This window comes from Eurosta solidaginis, chromosome 1, assembly GCF_040869045.1.
Source record: "Eurosta solidaginis isolate ZX-2024a chromosome 1, ASM4086904v1, whole genome shotgun sequence".
Classification (NCBI taxonomy): Eukaryota; Metazoa; Arthropoda; class Insecta; order Diptera; family Tephritidae; genus Eurosta; species Eurosta solidaginis.
In genome coordinates, this window is record NC_090319.1 from 8816373 (window position 1) to 8843304 (window position 26932).

Here is a 26932-nt window from a genome sequence, read left to right on the forward strand (position 1 = left end):
CCAAATCTCATCAATATACCTCAAAATTTACTCAAGTTATCGTGTTAACGGGCGGACGGACGGACGGACATGGCTCAATCAAATTTTTTTTCGATCCTGATTATTTTGATATATGGAAGTCTATATCTATCTCAATTCCTTTATATATGTACAACCAACCGTTATCCAATCAAACTTAATATACTCTGTGAGCTCTGCTCAACTGAGTATAAAAATAGGTAGGTACTTTGTGTGAGGATGCAAAGCTTCACGTTTTTTGCATATACGACCGATCTCATCATTTTTTTCAGGCAACATAATGTGCAATATCCGAAAGTATATGGTGAAGTTTGAAGCTTCAATCTGTTAAATTGAGCAAGATATGACAAAAATCCTCTTTTTCTGAAAAATCGGTTGTATGGAGGATATATGCTATAGTGGTCCGATCCGGCCGGTTCCGACAAATGTCTAATCGGACACCTAAATACACCCGCTCACCAAATTTTATCAAGATGTCTCAAAAATTGAGGGACTAGGTTGCATACAAACAGACAGACGGACATGGCTAAATCAACTCAGCTCTTCATCCTGATTATTTCGGTATAATTAATGGTGGGTCTATCTATTTTCCTTTAAGGACTTACAATTTTGGGTTTCGTGACGAAATTAATATAACATTCCATCTTCATGAAAGGCATAAAAAATCAATTGATAAAGTAGGACCACACCCTAAAAAGCACATACATATCCATAACTACACAAAAGTTTACATTCACATCACATGTGCTTCGATAATTGTATTGTAGTCACATCAGTCGCATCGATTCTGATTTAATCTAAAGTAACATTAAACATTGCAATATAAACATACAAACATATATACATATATATGAATGTATACATACTTCGCATAGTATGTTTTGATAGCAAAATGGAATCCCGTTTATTTTTAGCATCATTAGTCAACACAGCGTAAGTCACATTTGTTGGTTATTGATAGACTATGAGGTAGTAGTGATGTGTGCGTCTGTGCACGTTTAACGGAAGCAAATTTTGATTGCATTCCATTAAGTTCTTATTAAAACACATTATAAGAATTATTGATTAGTTAACTGTCCAGCCATTCTTAGCAAAGATGCAGTAAATTCTCAAGATTTAAATTAGAGAAAACTAAATTTTTGTTGGGATATTTTAGAAAAATTTAAATATGCCAAAAATTAAAAACTTCAAATGAGTACCAGTTTAGTTAAGAATAAAATTATACTTGCACAAGTTATTGGCTTCTTAATTCCTTAAATCAATAAGTTAATTAATTTTGTTGTTGATTTTTCAACAGAGTGGATAATTGATGTATATTGAAACTAACAAAAAATTATACCGAAGATGGCACAACAACGAAACCGGTTTGTCAGCTAACAATATTTGACAAGAGCTGACGCAAAATCGTTCTGATATGCACCAATAAAGGTACCTCAGTGTCTGATATAAGCGACTGTGTACACAAGCTCACAAATTTTGTGATAGGGCATTTTCGAAACGTCAGCCAAGAAAGGGTGGATAGTCCACTCAACAGTTGATAAAATATAAATTCGTTAAAAAATAAGTTCTTAAAACGTCACTCACATGTGGGATTTTTTTCCCAAACTGATATCACATTGACAGAAATTAAAGACCGTTGGTAATCAAATAATGCAATTAAATGAACTGCGATAAGCCGCTGTTAGTCACGTTGAAACGAGCAAAAACTTCCAATTATTTTTCAGCAGCACGAATACAGCGACCATTGTAAAAATGCAAACAAATTCAGCAAAAAAGTGACAAATTATACAAATAAACTCAAGTATACAATGCTATTAAATTTTAAATGTTGCAAACAAAGAGCAATAAAAAAAAATGTGATTGACAAAAAAACAATAAATTGAAAACCAAAAGTTAAAAAGAGTCCGATTATTGTATACTCTTTCATTGTTATCTTTGTGGCAATGCAATAATTTTTATTCACGCTCAATTTATGCAAATTGAGTTTACATTGTCAATTATGTAACTCAAAAAAGTATTGCATTTAAAGGAAAATGGGTCAGATAATTTTATGATAAGTAATGTTGTTGTTAAAATAAAAAAAGCAATCAGTGCAACATAAAATGCATATTGGAACGATTTTCTGTCATTCGTCAAACGTGATCCAGATACTGTAGAGATTTAACATGCAAAAGCAACAACAATGTGAACCATTTAGATCAATTTGTTGTTGCATTTGCATGTTAAATTTCTATCCGTATCTGGATCACTCTTCATCTGAACGTAACAAGTGTCGATTTTCGTTCACGAGAAGGAATTTGACAAAGAATTACAGAAAATCGTTCCAATATATATACATCATTTATACACCATGTCAGAAAATCAACAAAACAAAATAAGGCAACATAAACTCTATATATATAAAATTCAAATTATGTATGTATGTATGTAGGTATACATCGACTTGCGTCCTAAACGGATCGACCGATCACAGCCAAATTTGCACAACCCACTAGAAACCTTCGAGGGATATTCATAGGATAATAATAATATCGATATATAAAAGGGGCGTGGCAGCTCCCATGCAAAATGAATATTTGGTACTACATAACTCTGAAGGTGTTCATGCTAGAACATTGAAATTCAGTAAGGAGTTATATGAGATCAATCGCTAACACCCCCAAGAAAATGTGGGATGGGAGAGAAGAGGGCGTGGCACTTACCACATAAATAAAATTTATCATACTGCATATCTCTGGATGTAGTAATGGTAGGATAATGAAAATTGGTAAGGAGCTATATGAGGTTAAGTCCTAACACCTCCAGTAAAATGTGGAATTCGGGAAAAGGGGGGTGGCACCTTCCCTACTAATGGGATTTATCAGAACTATGGCTGCCGTACAAACTTAGATTGTTATAACAGCTAAGATTTGACTACAGAGTTGTTTGGCTGTTATTCCTTTTGGATGTTTATTAATCTTCCGCCGTTAAAATTTTTTGTTAACTTCAGTCTATCTACATGTTCTATCTATATATATGTATAAAGTTAAAATTATGAATGTTTCTATGTAGGTATAAATCGGGCTGCGCCCTAAACGAATCGGCCGATCACAACTAAATTTGAATCACCCACTAGAAACCTTTCAAAGATGGTCATAGGCTAAACATAACTTCAATATAAAGAAAGGGAGTGGCACCTACCATACAATTGGAATGTTTGATATAGCATATCTCTGGAAGTATTCCAAGAGCATTAAAATCCAGTAAAGAGTTAAACAACACTAAGAAAATAAGGGGTGAGCTTTTTGCGTGGCGCCTCCCATACAAATGGGGTAGTGAAAATTGGTAAGGAGTTATATGACGTTAAGTCCTAACAGCACCAGTAATATATGGAATTGAAAAAAAACAAGACAAATGGGACTTTCAGAACTATGGCTGCCTTAAAAAATCAGGTTATTTCAACACGCACAGTTTGATTGCAGAGTTGGGTTTGGCTGTTATTCCTTTAGTATTTTTTTTTTTTATCTTTAAAGTTGGTATTTTTGGAGACGCCTTGAGGAACCGGAAAGAAACATTTGTGTTTAATTTTTTATTAATTGATGTAAGAGCAAAAAGAGAAATAACTATGGCAGTTGCTTTAAACGATACCGCGGATACCCTTTGTGTAGGGGATGTACAACTCCGCATTTAAATGACCACTGTCTGCAAACTTCTGATACACCGATGTGCAACATAAGCAAACGGTCAGGCCAAAGTGGGGGTGTGGGAGATATGCACCATGACTCATAAACAGCCGCTGCAAGTTTTAGGCCGAACCCTTAAGAATTTAAGGTGTAATGATCATAACAAGCGTGGTGCTTTGCTGTTACTTGCTGGAACAGCCGCAGTTGAAGTAAATGCGTGCTTTTTCATCTATAGATGGCTTTACGTATAAAAATTTACTCTCTTTAGAAATACGAGAGGGCATTTTGGAGGAAACACTTCAGCAACAGCTTATTGAAATTAATTATGGCTATTTCTTCACTAACAGATTTGATTTCTTTTCCTGCAAGCTTTTGAGAAATTATGAGATCACCCGAAGCTTTAATAGCTAATGTTTCTTCGAAATATTGTATCTATCTTTACAAACTATAAATGAGGATGTTAATATCACTAGAACCAAGAAAACTTATCACTATATTAACACATTCGTGGAAGAGCCTCAAGATGTGCATATCCGATTGAGTTTATTAGCTCTTCGGAGCCAACAGAAATATATCCTCATCAATTAATCCTTAAAACAGGGCCCATAATATCATAATATTTATGCTTCATTATTTCGATTCTCCATGCTTATGTAGTGGGAAGGAAAAGGTTTTTCATCACAAAACTTTTACGAATGTCATTGAAGCAATTAATTTTATAGGAAAATTTCGAAAACAAAAAATTTTAAAACCAAGGATTTCATTGATACCTATAGATTTGTCTTTTCAATTTTAAATGCCTCAAATTTCCTATTCAATGAAGCTCAAGGACGATCATTAGCTGCGAATCAAGGGATTGATGAGCGCAATACAAACCTTTTTAGCTTCAGAGCTTCTTCAACTCAATTGGCAACCTCATATACGAGAGGGGAATCTTGTTACAAATATAAATATATCATACAACAACAGTCATTAGCTGTAGCAGGAGTCAATCTTACCAACTCATCTTTTACCCATCGGCAGTTGCGAGTAGCGTGCATATTTTTATAGAAACGTAGTAAATAAAGTATGTAAGTCAAAATAGGGGCTATAAAATATTTTTCACCCTATAATAAATTTAAAACTGCGTAATAAGTAAATTGGTCAAAAGTTTAATAGCGAGTCTAACCTAATGATTGAACTATTATGTTAAAAAAAAATAAATGTAAGGCGCGATAACCTCCGAAGAGAGCTAAGGCCGAGATTCTCTTCCAATTTGCGTCGTGCTCCTCTTGATTTTCCCTACAAATTGGCCGGACGGGACCTACATGTTTTATGCCGATTCCGAACGGCATCTGCAAGGCAGATGAGTTTTCACTGAGAGCTTTTCATGGCAGAAAAACACCCGGAGCGCTTACCAAACACTGCCGAGGGGCGACCGCACTTAGAAAATTTTCTTCTAATTGAAAAACCTTATTTCTAAAATTTTGATGTTGATTTGCCTGGGGTGCGAACACAGGGCATACGGTGTGATAGGCGGAGCACGCTACTATCACACCACGGTGGCCGCTACTATTATGTTTAAGAGCATAAAAAAGCGCTGAAAAATTAAAAATGTATGCTATAAATATTAGGTTGGTCCTCATTAATCAAATTATTGCCGGTTTCACACCTTCACACGGTGATGCCAAGTTATATCACATATAAATTTTAGTCCCGATTGGAAACAGTTAAAGGGATTAGAACAGGTTTCTCTATGTTCTCAATTTTAATACATTTTTTTGTTTTCTTATAACCAGAGCCGATAAAACTGCACACATATAACTTTTGTCCCTAGAGAATTCTCCAATGAAGGTCAAAATTTGTTCGTGATAAATATTGTTTGAAGGGTTGATACTCATAAAAGTTTACGAAAATTATTTTTCGGATCTGCGATCTTAATATGGGATGTCTATACAAGTACATCATGAGGAGTAGATCAAATCATGCCCTTTTCTTGTTAGCTATGCTATTCGTAAAGCAGTATTACGGTAAGCTGCTAGTACCTCTTTTTGGTGGGTCATTTTAGATCCGTGACATACTGGTGCTGCATATAATATTATCGACGTTGTCTACGTTGACTAATAGTAATAGCTGACGGGTAGTTTCGTATGGGCCGCCGATGTTGGTCATAATTTACGTTAGGGCTCCACTAACTCTAGAAACTATCTCTCCCATCCCACCGCAGTGAACTGTTCCTTAAAAGTTAGTTTTAAGTCAATATTTACTCCTTACTTACTTTCAAGAAAGGCTAATAATTTATTTGATAATCTCCTATAATTAGGAATAACTCATCCACAGTCTGCTTTGAGCTCACCAAACCCACTTCTGTCTTATTGCTAGCCATCTCCAGCCCCATCTTCGTCAGCCATTCTTTTATTCTTCCGACGGCGTCATTTCATAATGCTTCGAGCAGATCCAGTTTCTTGGCCACTGCTATTACGACAATATCATATGCATAACCGACAATTTGCGTGCCTCTGGGAAGGTCGATTTGCAGCACACCGTCATATATCACATTCCATAGCGTTGGCCCTAGGACAGATCCTTAAGGGAGGCTTGGACTTCTATCACATATGCGATATGAGAGGCATGTCTTACAAAAAAAATTGAATAACGGTCCTAGCTTTTACAGAACAGTTTGAGTTCCATAAAAATCGTATCGTGCGCTAATCAGTTATCTACTGTGGATAAAAAATTAAATACTTCTTTGTAAATACATAGCACACCAAAGTCGGCGGCATTTTTCCTTGTTCTACGCAATAACACGCATTTCTTAAATATCATAAATAGAACATTTTATGATATAATTGAAACTTACCTTGCATGCAAATGATGATGATAAGGGAAGTTAATATAAATCTAAGCTGCCTCCGAAAATGCTGCAGACTTCTTATTTGATTTTTAACGTCCACACATCGGCAGTGCTGTCGTCTTCGCTGCTGTTGAAACATGTTTGTAGTTGCTGTAATTGCTAATGCAGCGCTAATCCTTGCCGTTTTCATTTTGGTTTTTATCACTTCTTGTTTATGTTTTTTAGTGCAGAACTTTTCGTTTTGTTGTTTCAACCCTTTTTGTATTCTTAATAATTCTTGCTAAACTTTTCTTCTTATGTTGTTGAATGACGAAATTTGCCTTTTAATTTATCTAATCTGCGGCCGATATTTGCATAAACGATTGCATTTGTGTTGCACATTTTTGATGTTAAATTTTTTCACATTCTATTTTCCGTTATTTATTTGACATCTGCAATTATTTTGGTTTAAAAAAATATACAAAAAAAATATACGAAAAAAAAATTTATCAAAAAAAATTTGTTTCATTTATTTCGTAATTTAATACAAGTGCTTTTATAAGTCTTTTGATATCAATTTAAACCCGTTCAAAACTTTTAATTTTGATTTAAACAACCGATAAAATATTAAGCACAGATCTTGTATTTTCTTCAAATTGTCTTCTTTTTGTTTGGTTAGTTGTCATGTTTTTTGATTATTCCGCGTCAATCAATTTTCAAATAACAATTTTGGCTGAATATGCTTGACGGAATGATTGAATATGCTTGAAAACAGTGAGCTAACGATTTAAATTTTATTCAATATTTTAAAATTACAAAAATTTTATCTGATTTAGTTTAACGAAACGAATCAATAAACCAACAAATACTCAAATAAAAAAAAAATAAAATAAATATAAGGCGCGATAACCTCCGAATAGGTTTTAGGCCGAGCTTCCCTTCCAATTTGCGTCGTGCTCCTTTTAATTTTTCCTACCAAATTGGCGGTGCGGGACCTACTTGTTTTACGCCGACTCCGAACAGCATGAGTTTTTACTGAGAGCTCTTCTTGGCAGAAATATACTCGGAGTGCTTGCCAAACACTGCAGAAGGGCGACCCCGCTTAGAAAAAATTTCTTCTAATTGAAAAACCTTACTTCTAAAATCTTGATATTTGCTTCGCCCGGGGCGCGAACCCAGGATCTTCGGTGTGGTAGGCGGAGCACGCTACCGTCACACCACGATGGCCGCCAATACTCAAGTAAATAGCATAATAATTAAGTACCAGCAAGGGTTGCCACTTAACCTTCCCATTTGTGTTGGGACACACAACTACTCGAAAATGGCATGTAGTTCCGAAATTTTTACTTTTTTGCTTTGCTAGACCCTTTTTTTTTGTAGTATGCGTACCGGTATTCAGATCTTGAGTATTATTGATCACATGAAGTGAGGAGGAAACAAAAGAAGTTTAACAGTGCAGCACGGGAGTAAGTAATGGAGATGCTATCCTACAGGTACGAAAAAAATAAATCTGACGGTGTTATCAACAACATAGTAGCAATAGGTGTTACAGGAATCAGGGAACTATACCTAAAGGTGGACCTATGGATGAAGCAACCAAAGAGGTCAACTTCCGCCTGACAAAATGTTTAAGCGAAGATCGATACTTCCGTAATTATCTCCACCAGATGGGGAAGATTAAAAATCTGAACTACCCATACTACGAAAATATAGACGGCGTATTCCATATATATAATAACAGCGTAGAAAAGTAGAGGAATCCTTTGGCGACCTTTGTTTGGGATGTGTTATCAACAATGCGACGTGTGAAAGTGACAGGTGAAATACAGTCAGCAGATATGTGCAGCCTGACTCGTTAGAAGAAGTGAAGCTTTGGAGCTCATGTTGCGCGCACCTGTCTCCAAAGTAATGCTAATCGCGGTCAAAGCAACGGGGAAATAGGCGGACCGTGGGAGGCAAGGTTTCAGGGGGTAGCCTTCAAAAATGGAAGCGAGCCCTACACTAAGAGAGCCGCGCAGTGAAGCCTTAAATATTTGATGTAGCGCATAAAGCATTTCCTACTTCCACAAATAAATTCAAAGTTAGTAAAGTAAAGGAAAATAAAAATTAATTTGATTTCGTTCACTTTTGTTTTGAGCAATTTTATTGTTTATTGGATGCTTGACGGTTTATGAACTAACTGCTTTTTGATTTATGCAATAAAATAGCGATGAGTGCAGAGAAAACGATTAGAATATTCAAAAGGAATTACATTTCGCGTGAAGTCTGTAACAAAATGGTTTTTGTTGGACACACACTTTTCTTAGTATTCATAGTTTTTTTTTTTGTTTTGAGCGCTCTCTTAAATTCGCGCTTATTATAACTCATGGCAGTTTAAAAAGTTGTTCTTTTAATTGGGTAATTTTGTTTTACTGCTTTTGCCGTTTTTTCTTTCATTAACATGTTTCGTCACATTGCTTGCTTTCTTCCATAAAATGCGCACAATTTTCCATTAAAAAACTTAGTCCATCGGTAAATGCTGAAAGAGGAAAAAGAAGAACAATTTTGAGAAAAAAAAAAAAAAAAATACAAATGTTTATGGCAATGAATTTTTGTATTATAGTAAGTGAGTTCAGGATTTTGTGCAAATGGTATAGGATAATTGCATTTGCAAGCTGGTGTAGTATATTTATACAATAACAAAATATTCGGCTATGCATTTGCAACGTCATTGCAAATATGCCACATTAAAAGCTGTAGTATATTTTCTTAACATAGAATAGTAAATCCGCACCTGTCAATCGGAAACTAATTGTGCAAAGAAAATATTGAACATGCAAAAAAGTTGTTCACGATCCCTAGCTTATATTTGCTATTGCAAGGTTTCCAATACCAAATGCACAAAAGTATGAACTGATATTTTAGTAAATACATAACGGTACATATGTACTTTATCAACAAATATGGATGATTAAGCAAACAAATTAGAAACAATAAATAAATAATTACAGTTTATTATGTTACACCAATTTCACATAGAAAGCTAATGAAGTAATTAATTAGATTTCCTACATTAAAGTGCTTACTAAGCTAAAGTCTAAAAAAAGTTTAGACATTTCCTTTGATTCTTTTAGTGTTTATTAACCTAGAAACATCTATAGGTTTGTCATCGGCTTCTTATTGGATTCTTATCGGCATATATTCGACAAGTTAAAGACATCAGGTCTGTTTCACAACAAGCAAATGAGTCGTCGTTAACAAACCGATAACTTTTCGATATTATATAATTAACTTTTTTTATCCGCTAACTTTTTAATAAAATATCTAGAATTTTCCATAGAAACTGATAATATTCCGATTGTAAATTGATACGTTTTCTATTAAATATTAAGTACTTTTTGATGACATATCGATAACTTTCTGATAACAAATCGAAACGATTAAATAAAACGATAACCTCTCGATAATGTATCGATAAACTTTCTATGAATAACAGATAACTTTTCGACAATTACTTTTCGATACCATATTTTTAGTTTTTTGATAAGAAATCGATAACATTGTGGAAAGAAATCTATCGAGTTGTACATTGATACTTTTTCGATAACAAGTTCATAAATTCTTGTTAACATATGTATACATTTTCAATAAATAATCGATAGATTTTAGAGAGTAAATTTCGAAGAAAGAAAATCGCTAAAGATTGGTAACCTTTGTTGTCGCTACCAAATTTATAAAACTTCGATTAGGTATCCATAAATCGCCTATGTCTCGTGGTTATTACCCCTTTAACAAAGAGACAAGTAGTCGATAACAAACCGTTACGTTCGTTACATTGTAGAGGAAATATACTGATACTCTTACATTCTGTATTCTGCATGTAGCATACCACATTTCAAGGCTAGGGTTACGCTGACATTCTCGATTCTCTCATACCATGAGTCAAGATGTTTACAAACAAAAAAACAAACTAAAATTTAGTATAGCTTTCACAAAGGTTCATCAAACTCTTTTTTTTTTATAATTTTTAGAATGAGTGTTTTTTTTTTTCATTTTGTTGTTGCATTGCAATTTCCAACTAACTTTTCATAACTTTAGTTCTTAATATACTACCTTATTAAAATATGTTTAAGCTTTCTTTGAAAAGCACTAATTCACTGCTAGAGTGGAGAAATGAATTGCCCATTTGAAAACGACAATTCGGCACATACAGCACAGTGGGCTAGAAACGGAAAGCCCTGTGCATAAATTAAACTTATGACTGGGAATAGGAAATGAAGAAATTGGTGCTTTTTTTAGTATTTTAGGGAATACGCTTTCTTTATACAACAACCCAAAAATATAAAACGAAAAGGAATTTTTTTTTTCGTTAATTGTTAATAACTAAAGCTATTATGCAGCCTTGGCTATAGAAGATAAAGAATTAGAATTTTTTATTCAGATTTTTTGTCTTTTTAAAACCATTTTGTTTTTTTGCGTTTTTTTTATTGAATAACAGAACAAAATAAAAAACCTGTTTTATAAAAATTACGATAGTTCGGCAGTAAAGATTATCCCGATATATGCAATAAAAAAAATTTAATGTGCATACCTGGTTAGAATCCGCAGCGCCTTATGAGGCGCTCTCAAACTAAAAAAACAACAAGTAAGGAAGGCTAAGTTCGGGTGCAACCGAACATTACATACTCAGCTGAGAGCTTTGGAGACGAAATAAGGGAAAATCACCATTTAGCAAAATGAGCCTAGGGTAACCCTGGAATGTGTTTGTATGACATGTGTATCAAATAAAAGGTGTTAATGATTATTTAAAACGTAGTGGGCCTTAGTTCTATAGGTGGACGCCTTTTCGAGATATCGCAATAAGAGTGGGCTAGGGGTTACTCTAGAATGTATTTGTACGATATGGTTATCAAATTAAAAGTATTAATGAGGGTTTTAAAAGGGAGAAGCCCTTAGTTGTATATGTGAAGGCGTTTTCGAGATATCGAACAAAATGTGGACAGGGGTGACCCAGAACATCTTTTGTCGGATACCGCTAATTTATTTATAAATGTCATACCACGAAAAGTATTCCTGCCAAAATTCCAAGGGCTTTTGATCTCGCCCTGCAGAACTTTTTCATTATCTTCTACTTAATATGGTAGGTGTCACACCCATTTTACAAAGTTTTTTCTAAAGTTATATTTTGCGTCAAAAAACCAATCCAATCACCATGTCTCATCTCTTTTTTCATACTTGGTACAGAATTATGGCATTTTTGTAATTTTTCGTAATTTTCGATATCGGAAAAGTGTGCGTGGTCATAGTCGGATTTTGGCCATATTTTATACCAAGATAAATTGACTTCCGTCTTTGGTAATGAATTATCGCACTTTTTCCAGGAACCTACATACCATATTTCATCAAGATACCTCAAAAGTTACTCAAGTTATCGTGTTTACAGACAGACGGACGGACGGACGGACATGGCTAAATGAATTTCTTTTTTCACCCAGATCATTTTGATATATAGAAGTCTATATCTATCTCGATTAGTTTATGCCGTTACGGATTACCGTTATGCGAACAAAGTTAATATACTCTGTGATCTCTCCTCAGCTGAGTATAATAATTTCGACACTCTGTCTAAGCGGTGAAATTGGGCTTTTCTCTGTGTTTTCTATGACAAAGGTGGATATAACTTTTGAATATTTGGTGAATGCTAAAAATATAGTAATTTATTTATTTAGATAATACAAACTATTGATCTACCAATCTTTCTTTTCTCATTTTATTCACACTTTTTCTTTATATATACTGCTCGAGTGTCGCTTTTAGCAAAACATCTATACAACGCATCTAGCTAGAAAAGTTAATGACTTCTCCAGACGAGCTGTGCCGTTAGTTAGTACCTTTACAACAATGAATGACTAATTGCAATTAATGATCAACTAGGTGTCCTCATATGATACCAACCATCTTATCATTTACACTGTGGAACCAACACTTCGAACACCCCTTTCTCTCTTGTCCTTGCCTGTTGAAACTGCAAGTTTCGTGGGACTCCTTTGAGAGGATATTGAGGACAATTTGTGAGAAGTCACACATATTTGATGGGACGAAGCACTACTTAAACAGCAACAACATCAATTAGGACAGTTATAAAGGAAAACCTAGTTTTGCTGCTATATACTTTTCACATCTCCACGAAGTTAGTATTCGAATCCGGGGGTATATTTTCACATTTTATTAGTGATACGCTCTATTGTGAAGCTCTGAGCCAAAGGATTTTAAAAACACAAGGCTTAATATATTGTAACGAATTTCGGGGAATTCCAATTATTTTGCTTCTTCTGCTAAAATCGTATCGCTGAATTGTCGATTAAATAATTCCAATATTCAGTATTGCGAAACGGTCTTTATTTAGTCTACTTTGGGAGTAGTACAATTATATTTCAATATCACGTAATTCACAAAATCGTGTTTAAATGAAACTGATTGCTGATTCCTCAGTTTGCGCCTTTTTCTACTTCGGTTTCCTCGTTCACCCATTTCTCCTAAGGTCTAGTCGTTTCGCGAAATTCTGTTCGAGAACAGTTTTATCTCATGCTTCGTTGCCAGTTAGGTACATGTATATTTGTAGTTCATGCTTTTCTTATAGCCATATGCGTGTGCATGTGTGAGTAACTACTTTGGCTGATGACTACATGCGTGTGTGTGAGATATCTCTTTGTTGGCTTGTATGAATGTGTGTAAATGATGATTGATGTGTTCATGTACACAAGTGTGACTTGCTCTAATGTTTTTATTGTTGTGGTAATAACATAGTGCATAGCATAGTGATACTAATATTCGCCACAATACACAATTCCGTGCTTTACACACAGAGTATATTAACTTTGATTGGATAACGGTTGGTTGTACAGTTATGAAGGAATCGAGATAGATATAGACTTCCATACATCAAAATCCGTCCGTCCCTTAACACGATAACTTGAGTAATTTGAGCGAAATGATAACCACGCCCACTTTTTATATATATAACATTTTGGGAAACACAAAAAACTTGATTATTTAGTAAATAATAAACCTAGAATGTTGAAATTTGACGTGCGGACTGACATTGAGACTCTTGATAAAAATTTCAAATTTTTTTTTTAAATGGGCGCGGCACTGCCCATTTGTAATAAAATAAATTTTGCAAATATTATTAATCATAAATCAAAAATCGTAAAACCTATCGTAGCAAAATTCGGCAGAGTTTGCCTTTACTATAGGGAATGCTGTGAAAAAAAATTAACGAAATCGGTTAAAGACTACGCCCACTTTTATATAAAAGATTTTGAAAAGGGTCGTGGACGAATAAAATAAGCTATATCTTTGCAAAAAAGAGTTTTATATCCATGGTATTTCATTTCCCAAATGGATTTATAACAATAAATAGGAAAAAGTTAAAATCTTAAAAATTGGCGTGGCACCGCCCCTTTTATGACTAAGCAATTTTCTATATTTCGGGAGCCATAACTCGAAGAAAAATTAGCATATCGTAATGAAATTGGTATACACATTTTCCTTATAGCAGAAAATATTTCTAGTAAAAATGGATGGGATAAATTAAAGACCCCGGCAACTTAGATATAAAACAAGTTTAAAAGGGTACGACCCTATAAGATAAGAATAATAAGCTATAACTTAGCAAAAAATAGTTTTGAATCAATGATATTTCACTTATTAAGTTTTGTTGTAAGAGGAAATTGGAAGACATTTTTTTAAACGGGCGGTGCCACGTGTTATGTAGAAAAGTAATTTATCTGAAACGAAATGTAGAATTAATGCTCACGCTGAGTATATAACGTTCTTTACACCTGAACTTAGACACCTTTACTTGTTTTATATAAAAATCAAGTTAATTATGCAGCACTGAAAAAACGGATTTATAACAAAATTTTCTTTGTATATGTATAAAATCACTGTAGCCTTTTTATCATGATGCAAATATAGAGGTATTTCCACTTCTTCTTCTCCATCATTTGACATACACTTTTTGAAATTCCCTTTTGAAACAGCACTACCATATCCATTTAAAAACGGCATTAGGGTTCTTGTTGTCTTTTTATTTCTTTTCTTGGCTTATTTTACGACGTTCAACAAGCTATTCCAGGTAGGTATTGAACGCAACTTCTGTCCGAGAACAAATAAGAATTGTGTCTGTAGGAAAAATATCCGTGATCACATGCAATAATCGCCTAAGTCCTATCTCTTTACATGGGGCCTAGGCGATTACTGCTTGCTTTTATTTTCCAAAACGAAATATTGTTGTGGTGGTAATATTTTTCAGATTTTGACAAATTGTATCTCTGAAAACTAGCACAGTTTCTTTCATATACGTTAAATGGGAATAGCCTTGTGTGCTTATATCATGTTTTTTATTTTTTTGTGTTTGATTTTTTTCTTCTATTTTTTAATAATGTATATGGTATTATTATTTATGTAAGTGCCATTTTCTCCACATATGTATATTTGAGATTTCAGCCCACTATGCATAGCATTGGCCTCGTGCACCATCTAACGCTAAAATATTACTCATACGCACTGGTGCACCAAATACGACTTTAATTGCTATGCAGGTAGATGACTGTACCAACTGCCTGCATTGCCCGTGGTACATATGTACATTGACACTTAACATTATAACTCGTAAAGCCAACTAAGGCACTCATTTTGTTAGAAAGAAATTAATAAAAAAAAAAAAAACAAATGTTAAAAACGTCTAACAAAAAGCGTTGAAAACGAAAAAAAATTTATACTAAAAAGAAAATAAATGAGTGAGTGTTAAGTACACTTGTGTCGCATTGTGGCGCATTCTTAATTTGCACAATCCCACTCTCTTTTAAAGAAGCAGTCGTTCTATGTAGTTGCAACACTCACCGCACTTCCAAATCATAAAGCGCTGCTGGCATGACTTTTGCTGCCATACTTCATCGTTGCTTGCCACTTTGCCGCTGCCGCTTACGGTTGCTGCTGCTTTTCTATCTCTCTCTCTCTATGTGTAACTCTCTCTCTCCCCGTAACACAAGTATTATTCATCTTAATTTCTTTCACATTAAAATGAAAAATTTACAAAGTACTAAGGAAATAACTGTTACGGCGATGGTGGCAAATGGGACGTCAGAAAAAAAAACAACTTTAATCTAAGGGAGTATGCAGTTACGTTGAAGTTTCTTTTTTGCGTATTTAAGTGAAGACTAGTAAAAATTACACTGCTCTCATACATACATACATGCATGTTGCATGCAACATTTCTTCGCGCAACTTAGTTGTTAGTCCATGCTTCGTGCAACTTCATCAAAGTAAAATGTGGTTCCGTCGTAGGTAACTGCACGTACATATATATATGTAGTTATAAATAACAATTTTCCAATTTTCTGCAACAAACGTAACCAACTTTTTTTTTCTTTCTGCTTCTATTTATGTATATGTTCTCATGACAAAGTTGTATGAGTGTTTCCGCTAGGCTTACAAATTGTCGGAGCATTTATATACATAAACATGTACGTATACATATAAAAAGATTTCATACATATATGCATCGCCTGTTTCATGGTAATGTGGCCCTTTTGTTTGAAATTTTATCGCCATTGAAAAATATTGCTTTCAGGTGGGTGTTTCACTTAGAGCATTTGAAGAAATTTTTCAAGTTTTTAGCTAGCAAAGCTAAATAATAGCATCAGCGTCATTTATGTCTACATTTAGTTCGAAAAACACGTACATGCCTATGAATGTTCAGATGGCATAAATTATGGAGGTATTTTTAAAAAGCTATTTGGAAAGATACACTAAAAAATAATATTCTAAGGCACAGCCTGCTAGCTTAAAAGTAAAATTATTGGTATGAAAGAAATTGAGTTTATATTGAATTGAAACGATTTCTATAAATTTGCTATCGATGTTATAAATAAGTTACTGATTTTTAATCGAAAAATTAGAGGATTGTTATCAAAAAGTTATCGGTTTATTATCGAAAAGCTATCGATTATTTACAGAAAAGAGACTCAATAACCAGATCTCAGAGACTCAATACCTTGGTAATTTCCAGACATAGTACACTTACATCCAGCCGAATGTTTTTCATTAGCGCTATCAAAATGTGGAACATTATTCCAGAAAGTTTTAGTGCTCATTTGATACAACTTTAAAATGGAAATTTACAGATATTTTAGTGATCTTGCCTTCTGACTACACACCACTTACTGCCAATATCGTCTTTCTTCTTCTCTCCCGTCTTCTATTTTCAAAACTTCCACTACTATCTGTCTAATTTCCTATTTTCATTTATTAAATTCTATTGTATTAGTATTAAGCGTTTAATTTTTTACATAAATTTGCTATTATTCTGTTTCATCATTATTAATAATTTTCCAACTATTGTTAGAATAAGATTACATCCATTTGCTGATGTACATATAAAAGACCTATTAGTCTTAGTTGTACAAAAACGAAAAAACAAATAAATTCAAATTCAAAAAGTAAGCTATCGTACTATGATCTTTTCTCAGCATGTAATAAATTTGTTATCAAAAGTAATCGATTTTTTAGAAAATATATGGATTCTTTAACAAAAATATATCGTTTTGTTATCGAAAAAAAATCGATTTGCTATTAAAAAGTAATACATTTTCTCTTAAAAAACGAACGGTTTGTTGTCGATTACAAATCGAAAAATATCAATATTTTACCAAAAAATTTACAATTTGTAATACAAAATTTATCAACTTGCTATCGGGTTCCTACCAATTCCTTAGCGTATTGTAATTTTGCTTTGGAAAATTATTGTTATGCTATCGAAAAGTTGTTTTCGAAAAGTTATCGATTTGTTATACAAGTTATAAGTTTTACATCGAAAAGTTGTTGATTTCTTATCGGAGTGATATCGTTATGTTATCGGCGTGTTATCGATTTATAGACGATGACCCATCAGCTTGTTACCAAACAGATAACGATACAACTACTAAGACGATAGGAAGGTTATAAGAAGCCGATGATTCGTCATCACCAGGCAAAGAACCGATAATTCGACGATAGCAAATAATTATCGATAAGAAGCCAATAATAAAACAATAACTTAGCGGTCTCGGTTGATACCGACAAAACTGGATGAAGGTCTTCTTAAAATGTCTGCAGTTATTTGTTGCTGGCAAAGATACTTCTCTTGCTGGTTAGCTTCAGCATCTGGACGAGTTCGATTCGAAAGTTGCCAGTGTATTTTCACATTGCTACTCACGCATTCGTTTTTGTCGGTGTGCCAATTGCAGTACAAAATAGGGGTTTTTCAATTCATTTGTATTTAACTTTTTCTTTCAAACTACGTAAAAGTGCATGGCAATTCAAAAAGGGGGAGGGGGTGCTAATTGTACTATGTGGCGGATGAAAGCCCTTGTGAAAGTGATCAACTTAGGCTTTGCTACTAATTTCGTTATAATTATAATCGGTCTAGGTTGAACTGGTTGGTCCGCGATGACCTCACAAAGAATGACTGAATCCTTAGGGTTAAGAATCGGTTGAAAAAAGCAAATTTTTTACTTTCAAATAGAGAATTTTTGAAAAACTCGCAACTTTTTCGTCAAATTTGATCCATTCCCATCTGGGCAGATACTTAGGAGTATTCAAGTTTTTACAGTCATCTTCCCGAAATAGTCATTGCATCTTTAGAACACATTTCTTGCATTGTGGAACACAGCTATCTTACGCATTTACACCACAATACTTACTCTTGCCAAATTTTTTTTGCATTGAGTCAGTTTGCTCAGCTCGCAGCTGGGTTGAGAGTCCCAAATTTTTTTTGTTTGCACTTCTCTATAAAGGAAAGTCATAGCGCTTAAGAAATCTAAAAGATTTGCAGTGAGATTTTAGTAACGAGTTAGAAGTTAAAACTAGCAACGGTAATTTAATCCCTGCCCAGCCCTGAAGGGTCGGAAGGGAAGGGAGGATAAAAAACTAACAAGAAAGTTTAAGGGGAAAATGAGTGAGAAAGGGAAAAAAATGTGAGAGTAAAAAATAACAATAATAATAAAAATAAGAAGGAAGTACAACAGAAAGGAGAGAGAGGATGATGTAGACTTAGCGCGAGAGAAGTGACAAAGAAAAAAGGGTCATAAAAGGTTAAAAGAAAAGAAAGAGATGGAGTGAGAGATAGAGAAAAAAAAAAAAAATAATAAATGTAAGGCGCGATAACCTCCGAAGAGATCTAAGGCCGAGCTTCTCTTCCAATTTGCGTCGTGCCCCTCTTGATTTTTCCCTACAAATTGGCCGGACGGGACCTACATGTTTTATGCCGACTCCGAACGGCATCTGCAAGGCAGATGGGTTTTCACTGAGAGCTTTTCATGGCAGAAATACAATCGGAGCGCTTGCCAGACACTGCCGAGGGGCGACCCCGCTTAGAAAAATTTTCTTCTAATTGAAAAATCTTATTTCTAAAATTGTTGATGGTGCTTTGCCCGGGAGTTGAACCCAGGGCATACGGTGTGATAGGCGGAGCACGCTACCATCACACCACGGTGGCCGCCAGAGATAGAGAAAGGGAGAGAGAAAGAGAGAGACAGAGAAAGATATAGAGCGTTAGAGATGGAAAAGAAGATGGAAATACAAATAGAGATATAGACAGAAGTGGAGCTCTCAAGAGAATAGAAGGAGATATAATGGAAGAAAGGCAGAATGAAGAGGAGCAGAAGGAAAAAAAGGGGCTGTGATCAAACATGGGACTAAAGAGAAAGGAAGAGCGTAACTGTGGAATAGATATGCGAAGTTAAGATGCGAAAGTTCAAAATTAATGTCAGTTAAGACTGCTTTCTGTTCTTTGTTTAAATATTTTTAAAATGATTATATTTTTTAAGAATTTTGATATTAATATACAGAAAAAAGACATTACAAATCTGTTTATTTTTTTATTGCACTTATTTTTAATTTTTGTTCGCAGTTTGTACGTTTGTAATATCAAGTCGCACGATATAGGTGAAAACCCACTTCAATTGCTTGAAATTTATTTATTTCTTAAACGTCATATGTCACAAGCATTTCCTATCGCTTCTCGTTTTTATTTTAAGTACAATTACATCCGATTGCACCATTGCACGTTACAAGCAAAGGAAATACAATTAAAGCGAAACAAAAAACCTGGAAAAGGAGCGTTTGTCGCGTTTGTCGCGTTAATTACTTTCAAGTTTTCCTGTTCAACGCCCGCTCAAAGGACTGCCACATGCAGATCAGCTTTTTTATGTTGTTGCTGTTGTTCTTTTTTGTAAGTATATGCTTTCCACTTTTTGTTGCGTTTAGGTGGCGCTTTGATGTTCGGTCATTTTTTTAAAGGGTGGGAAAAAAAAATTAAAAAAATAAAATTACGAGAAGTTTTAAAAGTGCGTGAAAAAAGCAGCGTATATATTCAGATTTTTATATAACAAGAGTGGTGGGGTTAGCTGACTATAAGTGGGGATCAGTGGTTAGGCAAGCGAACGTTTTTAATCTATTACCCTAGGCACATAACTGAGCATTAACTGAAAGTTTAAAAAAAGGATATTTGATCTTTCGTAAACGGAATTATACAAACTTTACCACTTTCTTCAACTGCCTTTTTTTTATATTAGACTACTTAAATGGGTCCAAGAGAAGACAGATGCTGTTGTTATAGCGATGAAGATACTCCACAAAGGTTTGGATAACTGGAAAGGTTTGCGCTACACTACCCATTGAATCTTGGTGATTTGTCACCTCACAGTTGAAAAATCTGGCCACACTACTCAAGTGAGTAGTGGTGAAATAAGTTGAACAGCCATAACGTCAACTGAACTTACTGTACTGACTACTGCAATTTCGAAGTCAATTGAAATTATGTTACATAATGTTTACGATGTCAACAACATTGACTATAAGACTATCCTACATTTCCGATATGATCATAAAAACAAGTAAGGAAGGTTAAGTTCGGGTGTAACCGAACATTACATACTCAGTTGAGAGCTATGGTGACAACATAAGGGAAAATAACCATGTAGGAAAATGAACCGAGGGAAACCCTGGAATGTGTTTGTATGACATGCGTATCAAATGAAAGGCATTAAAGAGTATTTTATGAGGGAGTGGGCCATAGTTCTATAGGTGGACGCCATTTAGGGATATAGCCATAAAGGTGGATCAGGGTTGATTCTAGAATGCGTTTGTACGATATGGGTATCAAATGAAAGGTGTTAATGAGTATTTTAAAAGGGAGTAATCCTTAGTTCCATAGGTGGACGGCGTTTCGAGATATCGCTATAAAGGTGGACCAGGGGTGACCCTAGAATTTGTTTGTACAATATGGGCATCAAACGAATGGCGTTAATGAGTACTTTAAAAGGGAGTAATCCTTAGTTCCATAGGTGGACGCCGTTTCGAGATATCGCCATAAGGGTGGGCCAGGGGTGACTCTAGAATTCGTTTGTGGAATATGGGTATCAAACGAAAGGTGTCAATGAGTATTTTTAAAAGGGAGTGGGCCTTCGTTCTATAGGTGTTCGCCTTTTCGAGATATCGCCATAAAGGTGGACCAGGGGTGACTTTAGAATATGTTTGTACGATATGAGTATCAAATGAAAGGTGTTCATGAGTATTTTAAAAGGGCGTGGGGCTTAGTTTTATAGGTTGACGCCTTTTCGAGATATCGCCATAAAGGTGACCAGGGGTGACTCTAGAATGAGTTTGTACGATACGGGTATCAAATTAAAGGTATTAATGAGAGTTTTAAAAGGGAGTGATGGTAGTTGTATATGTGAAGGCGTTTTCCAGATATCGACCAAAATGTGGACCAGGGTGACCCAGAACATTATCTGTTGGATACCACTAATTTATTTATATATGTAATACCTGCCAAGATTTTAAAGGTTTTTTATTTCGCCCTGCAGAACTTTTTCATTTTCTTCTACTTCATATGGTAGGTGTCACAACCATTTTATAAAGTTTTTTCTAAAGTTGTATTTCGCGTCAATAAAACAATCCAATTACCTTACCATGTTTCACCCTTTTTTTCGTATTTGGTATAGAATTATGGCATTTTTTTCATTTTTCGTAATTTTCGATATCGACAAAGTGCGCGTGGTCATAGTCGGACTTCGTTCATTTTTCATACCAAGATAAAGTGAGTTCAAGTAAGCACGTGAACTAAGTTTATTAAAGATATGTCGATTTTTGATCAAGCCATCGTGTTAACGGCCATGCGGAAGGATAGACGGACGACTGTGTATAAAAACTGGGCGTGGCATAAACCGATTTCGCCCATTTTCACAGAAAATAGTTAACGTCATAAAATCTATGCCCCTACCAAATTTCAAAAGGATTGGTTAATTTTTTTCGACTTATGGCGTTAAAAGTATCCTAGACAAATTAAATGAAAAGGGCGGAGACACGGCCATTTTGAAATTTTCTTTTATTTTTGTATTTTCTTGCACCACGTCATTACTGGTGTTGAATTTTGACAAAATTTACTTATATACTGTAAAGATATTAAATTTTTTGCTAAAATTTTACTTTAAAAAAATTTTTTTTGAAAAGTGGACGTGATTCTTCTCCCATTTTGCTAATTTTTATTAAGCGTACATACAGTAATAAGAGTAACGTTCCTGCCAAATTTCATCATGATATCTTCAACGAATGCCAAATTACAGCTTGCAAAACTTTTAAATTACCTTCTTTCAAAAGTGGGCGGTGCCACGCCCATTGTCCAAAATTTTACTAATTTTCTATTCTGCGTCATAAGTTCAACTCATCTACCAAGTTTCGTCGCTTTATCTGTCTTTTGTAATGAATTATCGCACTTTTTATGTTTTTCGAAATTTTCGATATCGAAAAAGTGGGCGTGGTTATAGTCCGATATCGTTCATTTTAAATAGCGATCTGAGATGAGTGCTCAGGAACCTATATGCCAAATTTCAAAAAGATACCTCAAAATTTACTCAAGTTATCGTGTTAACGGACGGACGGACGGACGGACGGACATGGCTCAATCAAATTTTTTTTCGATCCTGATTATTTTGATATATGGAAGTCTATATATATCTCGATTCCTTTATATATATACAACCAACCGTTATCCAATCAAACTTAATATACTCTGTGAGCTCTGCTCAACTGAGTATAACAACTCTGTTTTTCTCAAACGGAAACAAAGTCAATTATTTTCTGTCATACCTACAATTATTAATATGGTGACAACTATCGAATTACAGTAACGTTTTACCATTTTCGCTATAGCTTTGTTCAGATACGGAGTTGCTTATCATATACGTTATTTCTATTCTAGTAAAAAATAGGATAAACACTGACCCAGTTAGGTCCTCTCTGAGATAAAAAGAACTAATTCAAAAAAAATTTATACACAATCGTACAATTTTTGATTCCAAACTTTAGATTTTTAGCTTTTGTGCTGATCTTGAATTGCTGTATATGATTAAGTCGTCTGTTATCCGAAATGGTCATAAATTCGAACGAAAATTTCTTGAATGTCCTTAAAGTCAAATTAAGAAAGACTGTAAAGTCTGTTAACTTTATGACCAACCGAAGCAGTCATAAGTCCAATTGATCTTATATTCAGTTGAGGTGGTTTTACCATCAATTTACCATTTGGCGGTTGACTTTTTGTCACACCGCCGATAAACGGATAGATAGACTTATCAATAAAGCTAATCAGGACTGCGTGCTTAAGCTGTGATTGCTCATAAAAGAAATGAATGAAAAAATTACGCTTGAAACCTTTATCTCTTTGAAAACACCGCCATTTACACGTACAACAAATAACATTCGAACACTCACTTACACTCAATACTTTTTAACTCTATACCCATTAAATGTGCCAAATAATTTTGAAAGGCAAAGAAATTTCCAAATAAATTTGTAAGCAACCAGCTGCTGTTGTTGTATGTGAAAGAAGTCAAAGGGCATGAACAAAAAAAAAAAAAAAATAACAACAAAAACATATGTTTCGCCGGTGCTATCCCACCGACAAAAAAATAATAATTGGCGTATGAAGGGATGTACTTTGGAGCACAGTAAGTACAAATAAGTGTGTATATGTGTGCATGTAAATATTTTCACACACACTTACACATTTCCACACTTAATAGCAATTCATGTTTAACAAAATCATTTGGCAGCATTAACTTCGGCAAAAATTACGCGAACGCTAACCTGAACATAAATAAAAAGCAAAAAAAAAAAAAAAAAGAAATGCCAAACCAAAACAACACGCAAGAAGGCAAGTGTAAAGCCATGTTGATGATAATGAAAACAAGTAAAGGTATCTAAGTTCGGGTGTAACCGAACATTATATACTCAGTGTGAGCTTCAATTGTACATTTCTCCTCATTTCGTCTTACAGTAAAACTTGATAAGTGAAATATCATTGATTCAAAACTATTTTTTGCTAAGTTATAGCTTTGTATTCTAGGCCACGACCCCATTAAACTTGTTTTATATCTAAGTTGCCATGGGCTTTAATCGATCGTGTCCATTTTTACTAGAAATATTTTCTGCTATAAGGAAAATATGTGTACAGAATTTCATTACGATATGTTAATTTTTCTTTGAGTTATGGCTCCCGAAACATAGAAAATTGCTTAGTCGTAAAAGGGGCGGTGCCACACCCATTTTCAAGAATCTTAATATTTTCCAATTTAATGTTATAACTCAATTTAGAAAGTAAAATTCTATTGACACAAAGCTCTTTTTCGCTAAGATATAGCTTTTAATTTTCATCTAAGACCCTTTTAAAAATTTTTTATATAAAAGTGGGCGTGGTATTTAACCGATATCGTCTATTTTTTCTAGAAATAATTCTGCTATAGGAAAAAATTGTGTACCAAATTTTATTATGATCCGTTAATTTTTCTTCGAGGTATGGCTCCTGAAACATAGAAAATTGCTTAGTCATAAAAGGGGCGGTGCCACGCCCATTTGTTAAAATTTTAAGTGTTTCCTATTTATTGTTATAAATACACTTGAGCAATAAATACCATTGATATTGTTACGAGTATTAGCAACACTAAGGGGTACTGCCATCTCTAAGCCGATGCTAAGCAGTGATTGTATGCACATCCATAAATCAATCATTATGTATCTACATAAACGAATCAATCATTATGTCTACACATATATCCATATGAGCAGCGGAGAAGCAACGCACAAACACAAGCATATATCTTATCTGAGGTGCTCACAAGAGAGGGCAATAATTTGTGCAAGTATTACTGACGCGCATATGAGAAGCTATAAACGTAGTTGTGGCTGGTGATTTTGTAGCTGATAACTAACTAGTAAGTTCTGGAATGGAAAAGCCTAGAAGTATGCAACAAGAAATCAAAAAGTATAAAAGGCCGCGACAGTAGAGGTGCAGAAATCAGTTTCACTTAAGCTATCAATCAGTTTGAGTTAAGCAAGCTATCAGTAAGCGAAATATAAGCATTATTGTGAAGTACTTTAATAAAGGCTATTTTGCATTATTGAATTGTGGAGTTATTTATTCAACAGTTTAGTGATTCGAACTTGTCAGAAGGTTGCAAATAAAAGGGAATTGCAGTAAAACTCGTTACAATATAAAGCTCTTTTTTGTAAGGATGTGACTTATTTTATTCGTCCACGATCCTTTTAAAAATCTCTTATATAAAAGTGAGCGTGGTCCTTAACCGATTTCGTTAATTTTTCTTCAAAGCATTCCTGATAGTACATGCAACCTCTCTGCCGAATTTTGTTACTATAGGTTTAACGATTTTTGATTTATGATTAATAATATTTGTAAAATTTATTTTATAACAAGTGGGCGGTGCCACGACCATTAAACAATTTTTTTTCTAATTTTTATAAAGAGTCTCAATACCATTCCACATGTCAAATTTCAACATTCTAGGTGTATTATTTACTAAATAACCAGGTTTTATGTGTTTTCCAAAATGTTATATATATAAAAAGTGGGCGTGGTTATCATCCTATTTAGCTAGTTTTCAATACCAATGTATTCTGTGTCCTGATAAGCTCGGGTACCAAATTTGGTGAAGATATCTCAATATTTACTCAAGTTATCGTGTAAGTCTCTATCTATCTCGATTCCTTTAACCAACCGTTATCCAATCAAAGTTAATATACTCTGTATGCAAAGCACGCTGAGTATAAAAAAAAAAGCAACAGGGAGGGAAAAAAATATTTGCGTTGTAGGATGTATGTAAATTACGTTGGTTGTTTATGTAAGCATGTGAATTGGTTAAGCCTACCGTGGCAAAGGACCGACCAAACAATTTTTTGGCACGCACGCAATGAAGAAGAAGAAGCGAAGGAAGTGATAAAGAGAAAGATGTGGAGATGAAGTAGTGGAAAAGGCAAAGCGCCATTTCTTTGCGAAAATCAAGTAGGTTTTAAATATGAGCTGGGCGTGTAGATGGTTCGAGTTATACGAAGTGGGAACGAAATATACGTTAACATAAAAATTTGGAAATAAGGAAAGTTAAAGTAAAAAACAAGAAAAAAAAATATAATTAAGAAGGGAAAATAAAATTTGTTTTCCGGTTGCAGTTATCATACGAGTATAAATTAAATTTGTTCAATGTCTGTAGCAACGATTAATTATTTTCTTTGCATTCGCCTTTCGGATATGTATTGTGGTTTTGTTTTGTTTTGTCTGAAACTAGCAATAAATCTGAAAATCGGCAAATTGGTTTCGTTGTGAGTAAAAAAAAAGTTCCGGTTTTGTTTTTTGAATCAGTTTCGGTACTCAACCTACGATTTCGTTTCTAATTACTTTTCCAAAATTGATTTCTTACGATGTTGGTTTAAAAAGTATTTCGTTTCCGTTCTTTGGGCCTTAGTCAACAACTTTTTTTTCGATTTCATTTTGACAATATGTTTTGATTCCAATCCGTTTTGTATTTTTTTTTCGGCTACATTTTCTCGATTTTGGCTTTCATTCGTTAAAAATATTTTGGCATTTGGACCACGATTTCATTTCAATTTTAGTTTCATAAATTTCTTTAGGTTACATTCTTTGAAACTGTTTGGGTTTTAGACCGCTACTTTGTTTCGATTCCATTTTCCAAAATTTTCCCGCTTCCGCCTCGTTCGATTTTATTGCAGTTCGTTTGAACATTTTAAGTTACCAGCCTTTAGTTTTTCGATTTAATAAATGTTTCGGTTTCAGTTCCGTTCTTTTAATTCTCAGCATATGATCCTAACGTTGGCCAACGGTAGGAAACCACAACTCGTGCTTTGTCTTTGGAGGTTTGGATTCGCTTCCTTTAGCCACCTTCAGATCAAAACTTGAGATATTTTGACGCTGTCAAAAAAGCCCCATTTTAACATTCCGCTGCATCGAAGGATGGAAAAGTTCAAGCCCCATATTCAGAGTCCGTGTCTTTTCGCCACTTTTGGCCTCTCTGAGTAGGCCTTATCACCTACCTTCTATGGTAAAAACGCC

General features: G+C 34.3%; 1 protein-coding gene across 5 annotated transcripts in view; it reads right to left on the reverse strand.

The window, feature by feature from the left end:
- The window catches only part of LOC137248457 (irregular chiasm C-roughest protein-like), a 614955-nt gene that overhangs the window by 387372 nt on the left and 200651 nt on the right, over positions 1 to 26932 (reverse strand). For 4 of the 5 annotated variants that reach the window (XM_067779403.1, XM_067779390.1, XM_067779396.1 and 1 more), the window contains exon 2: positions 6520 to 6944. In XM_067779403.1, coding sequence (XP_067635504.1) covers positions 6520 to 6703 — 184 coding nt within the window. In that variant the 5' untranslated portion in view covers positions 6704 to 6944. Of the gene's footprint in view, positions 1 to 6519; positions 6945 to 8789; positions 8999 to 26932 lie in introns of those variants that run through there. The other variant, XM_067779392.1, reaches the window with a different exon arrangement.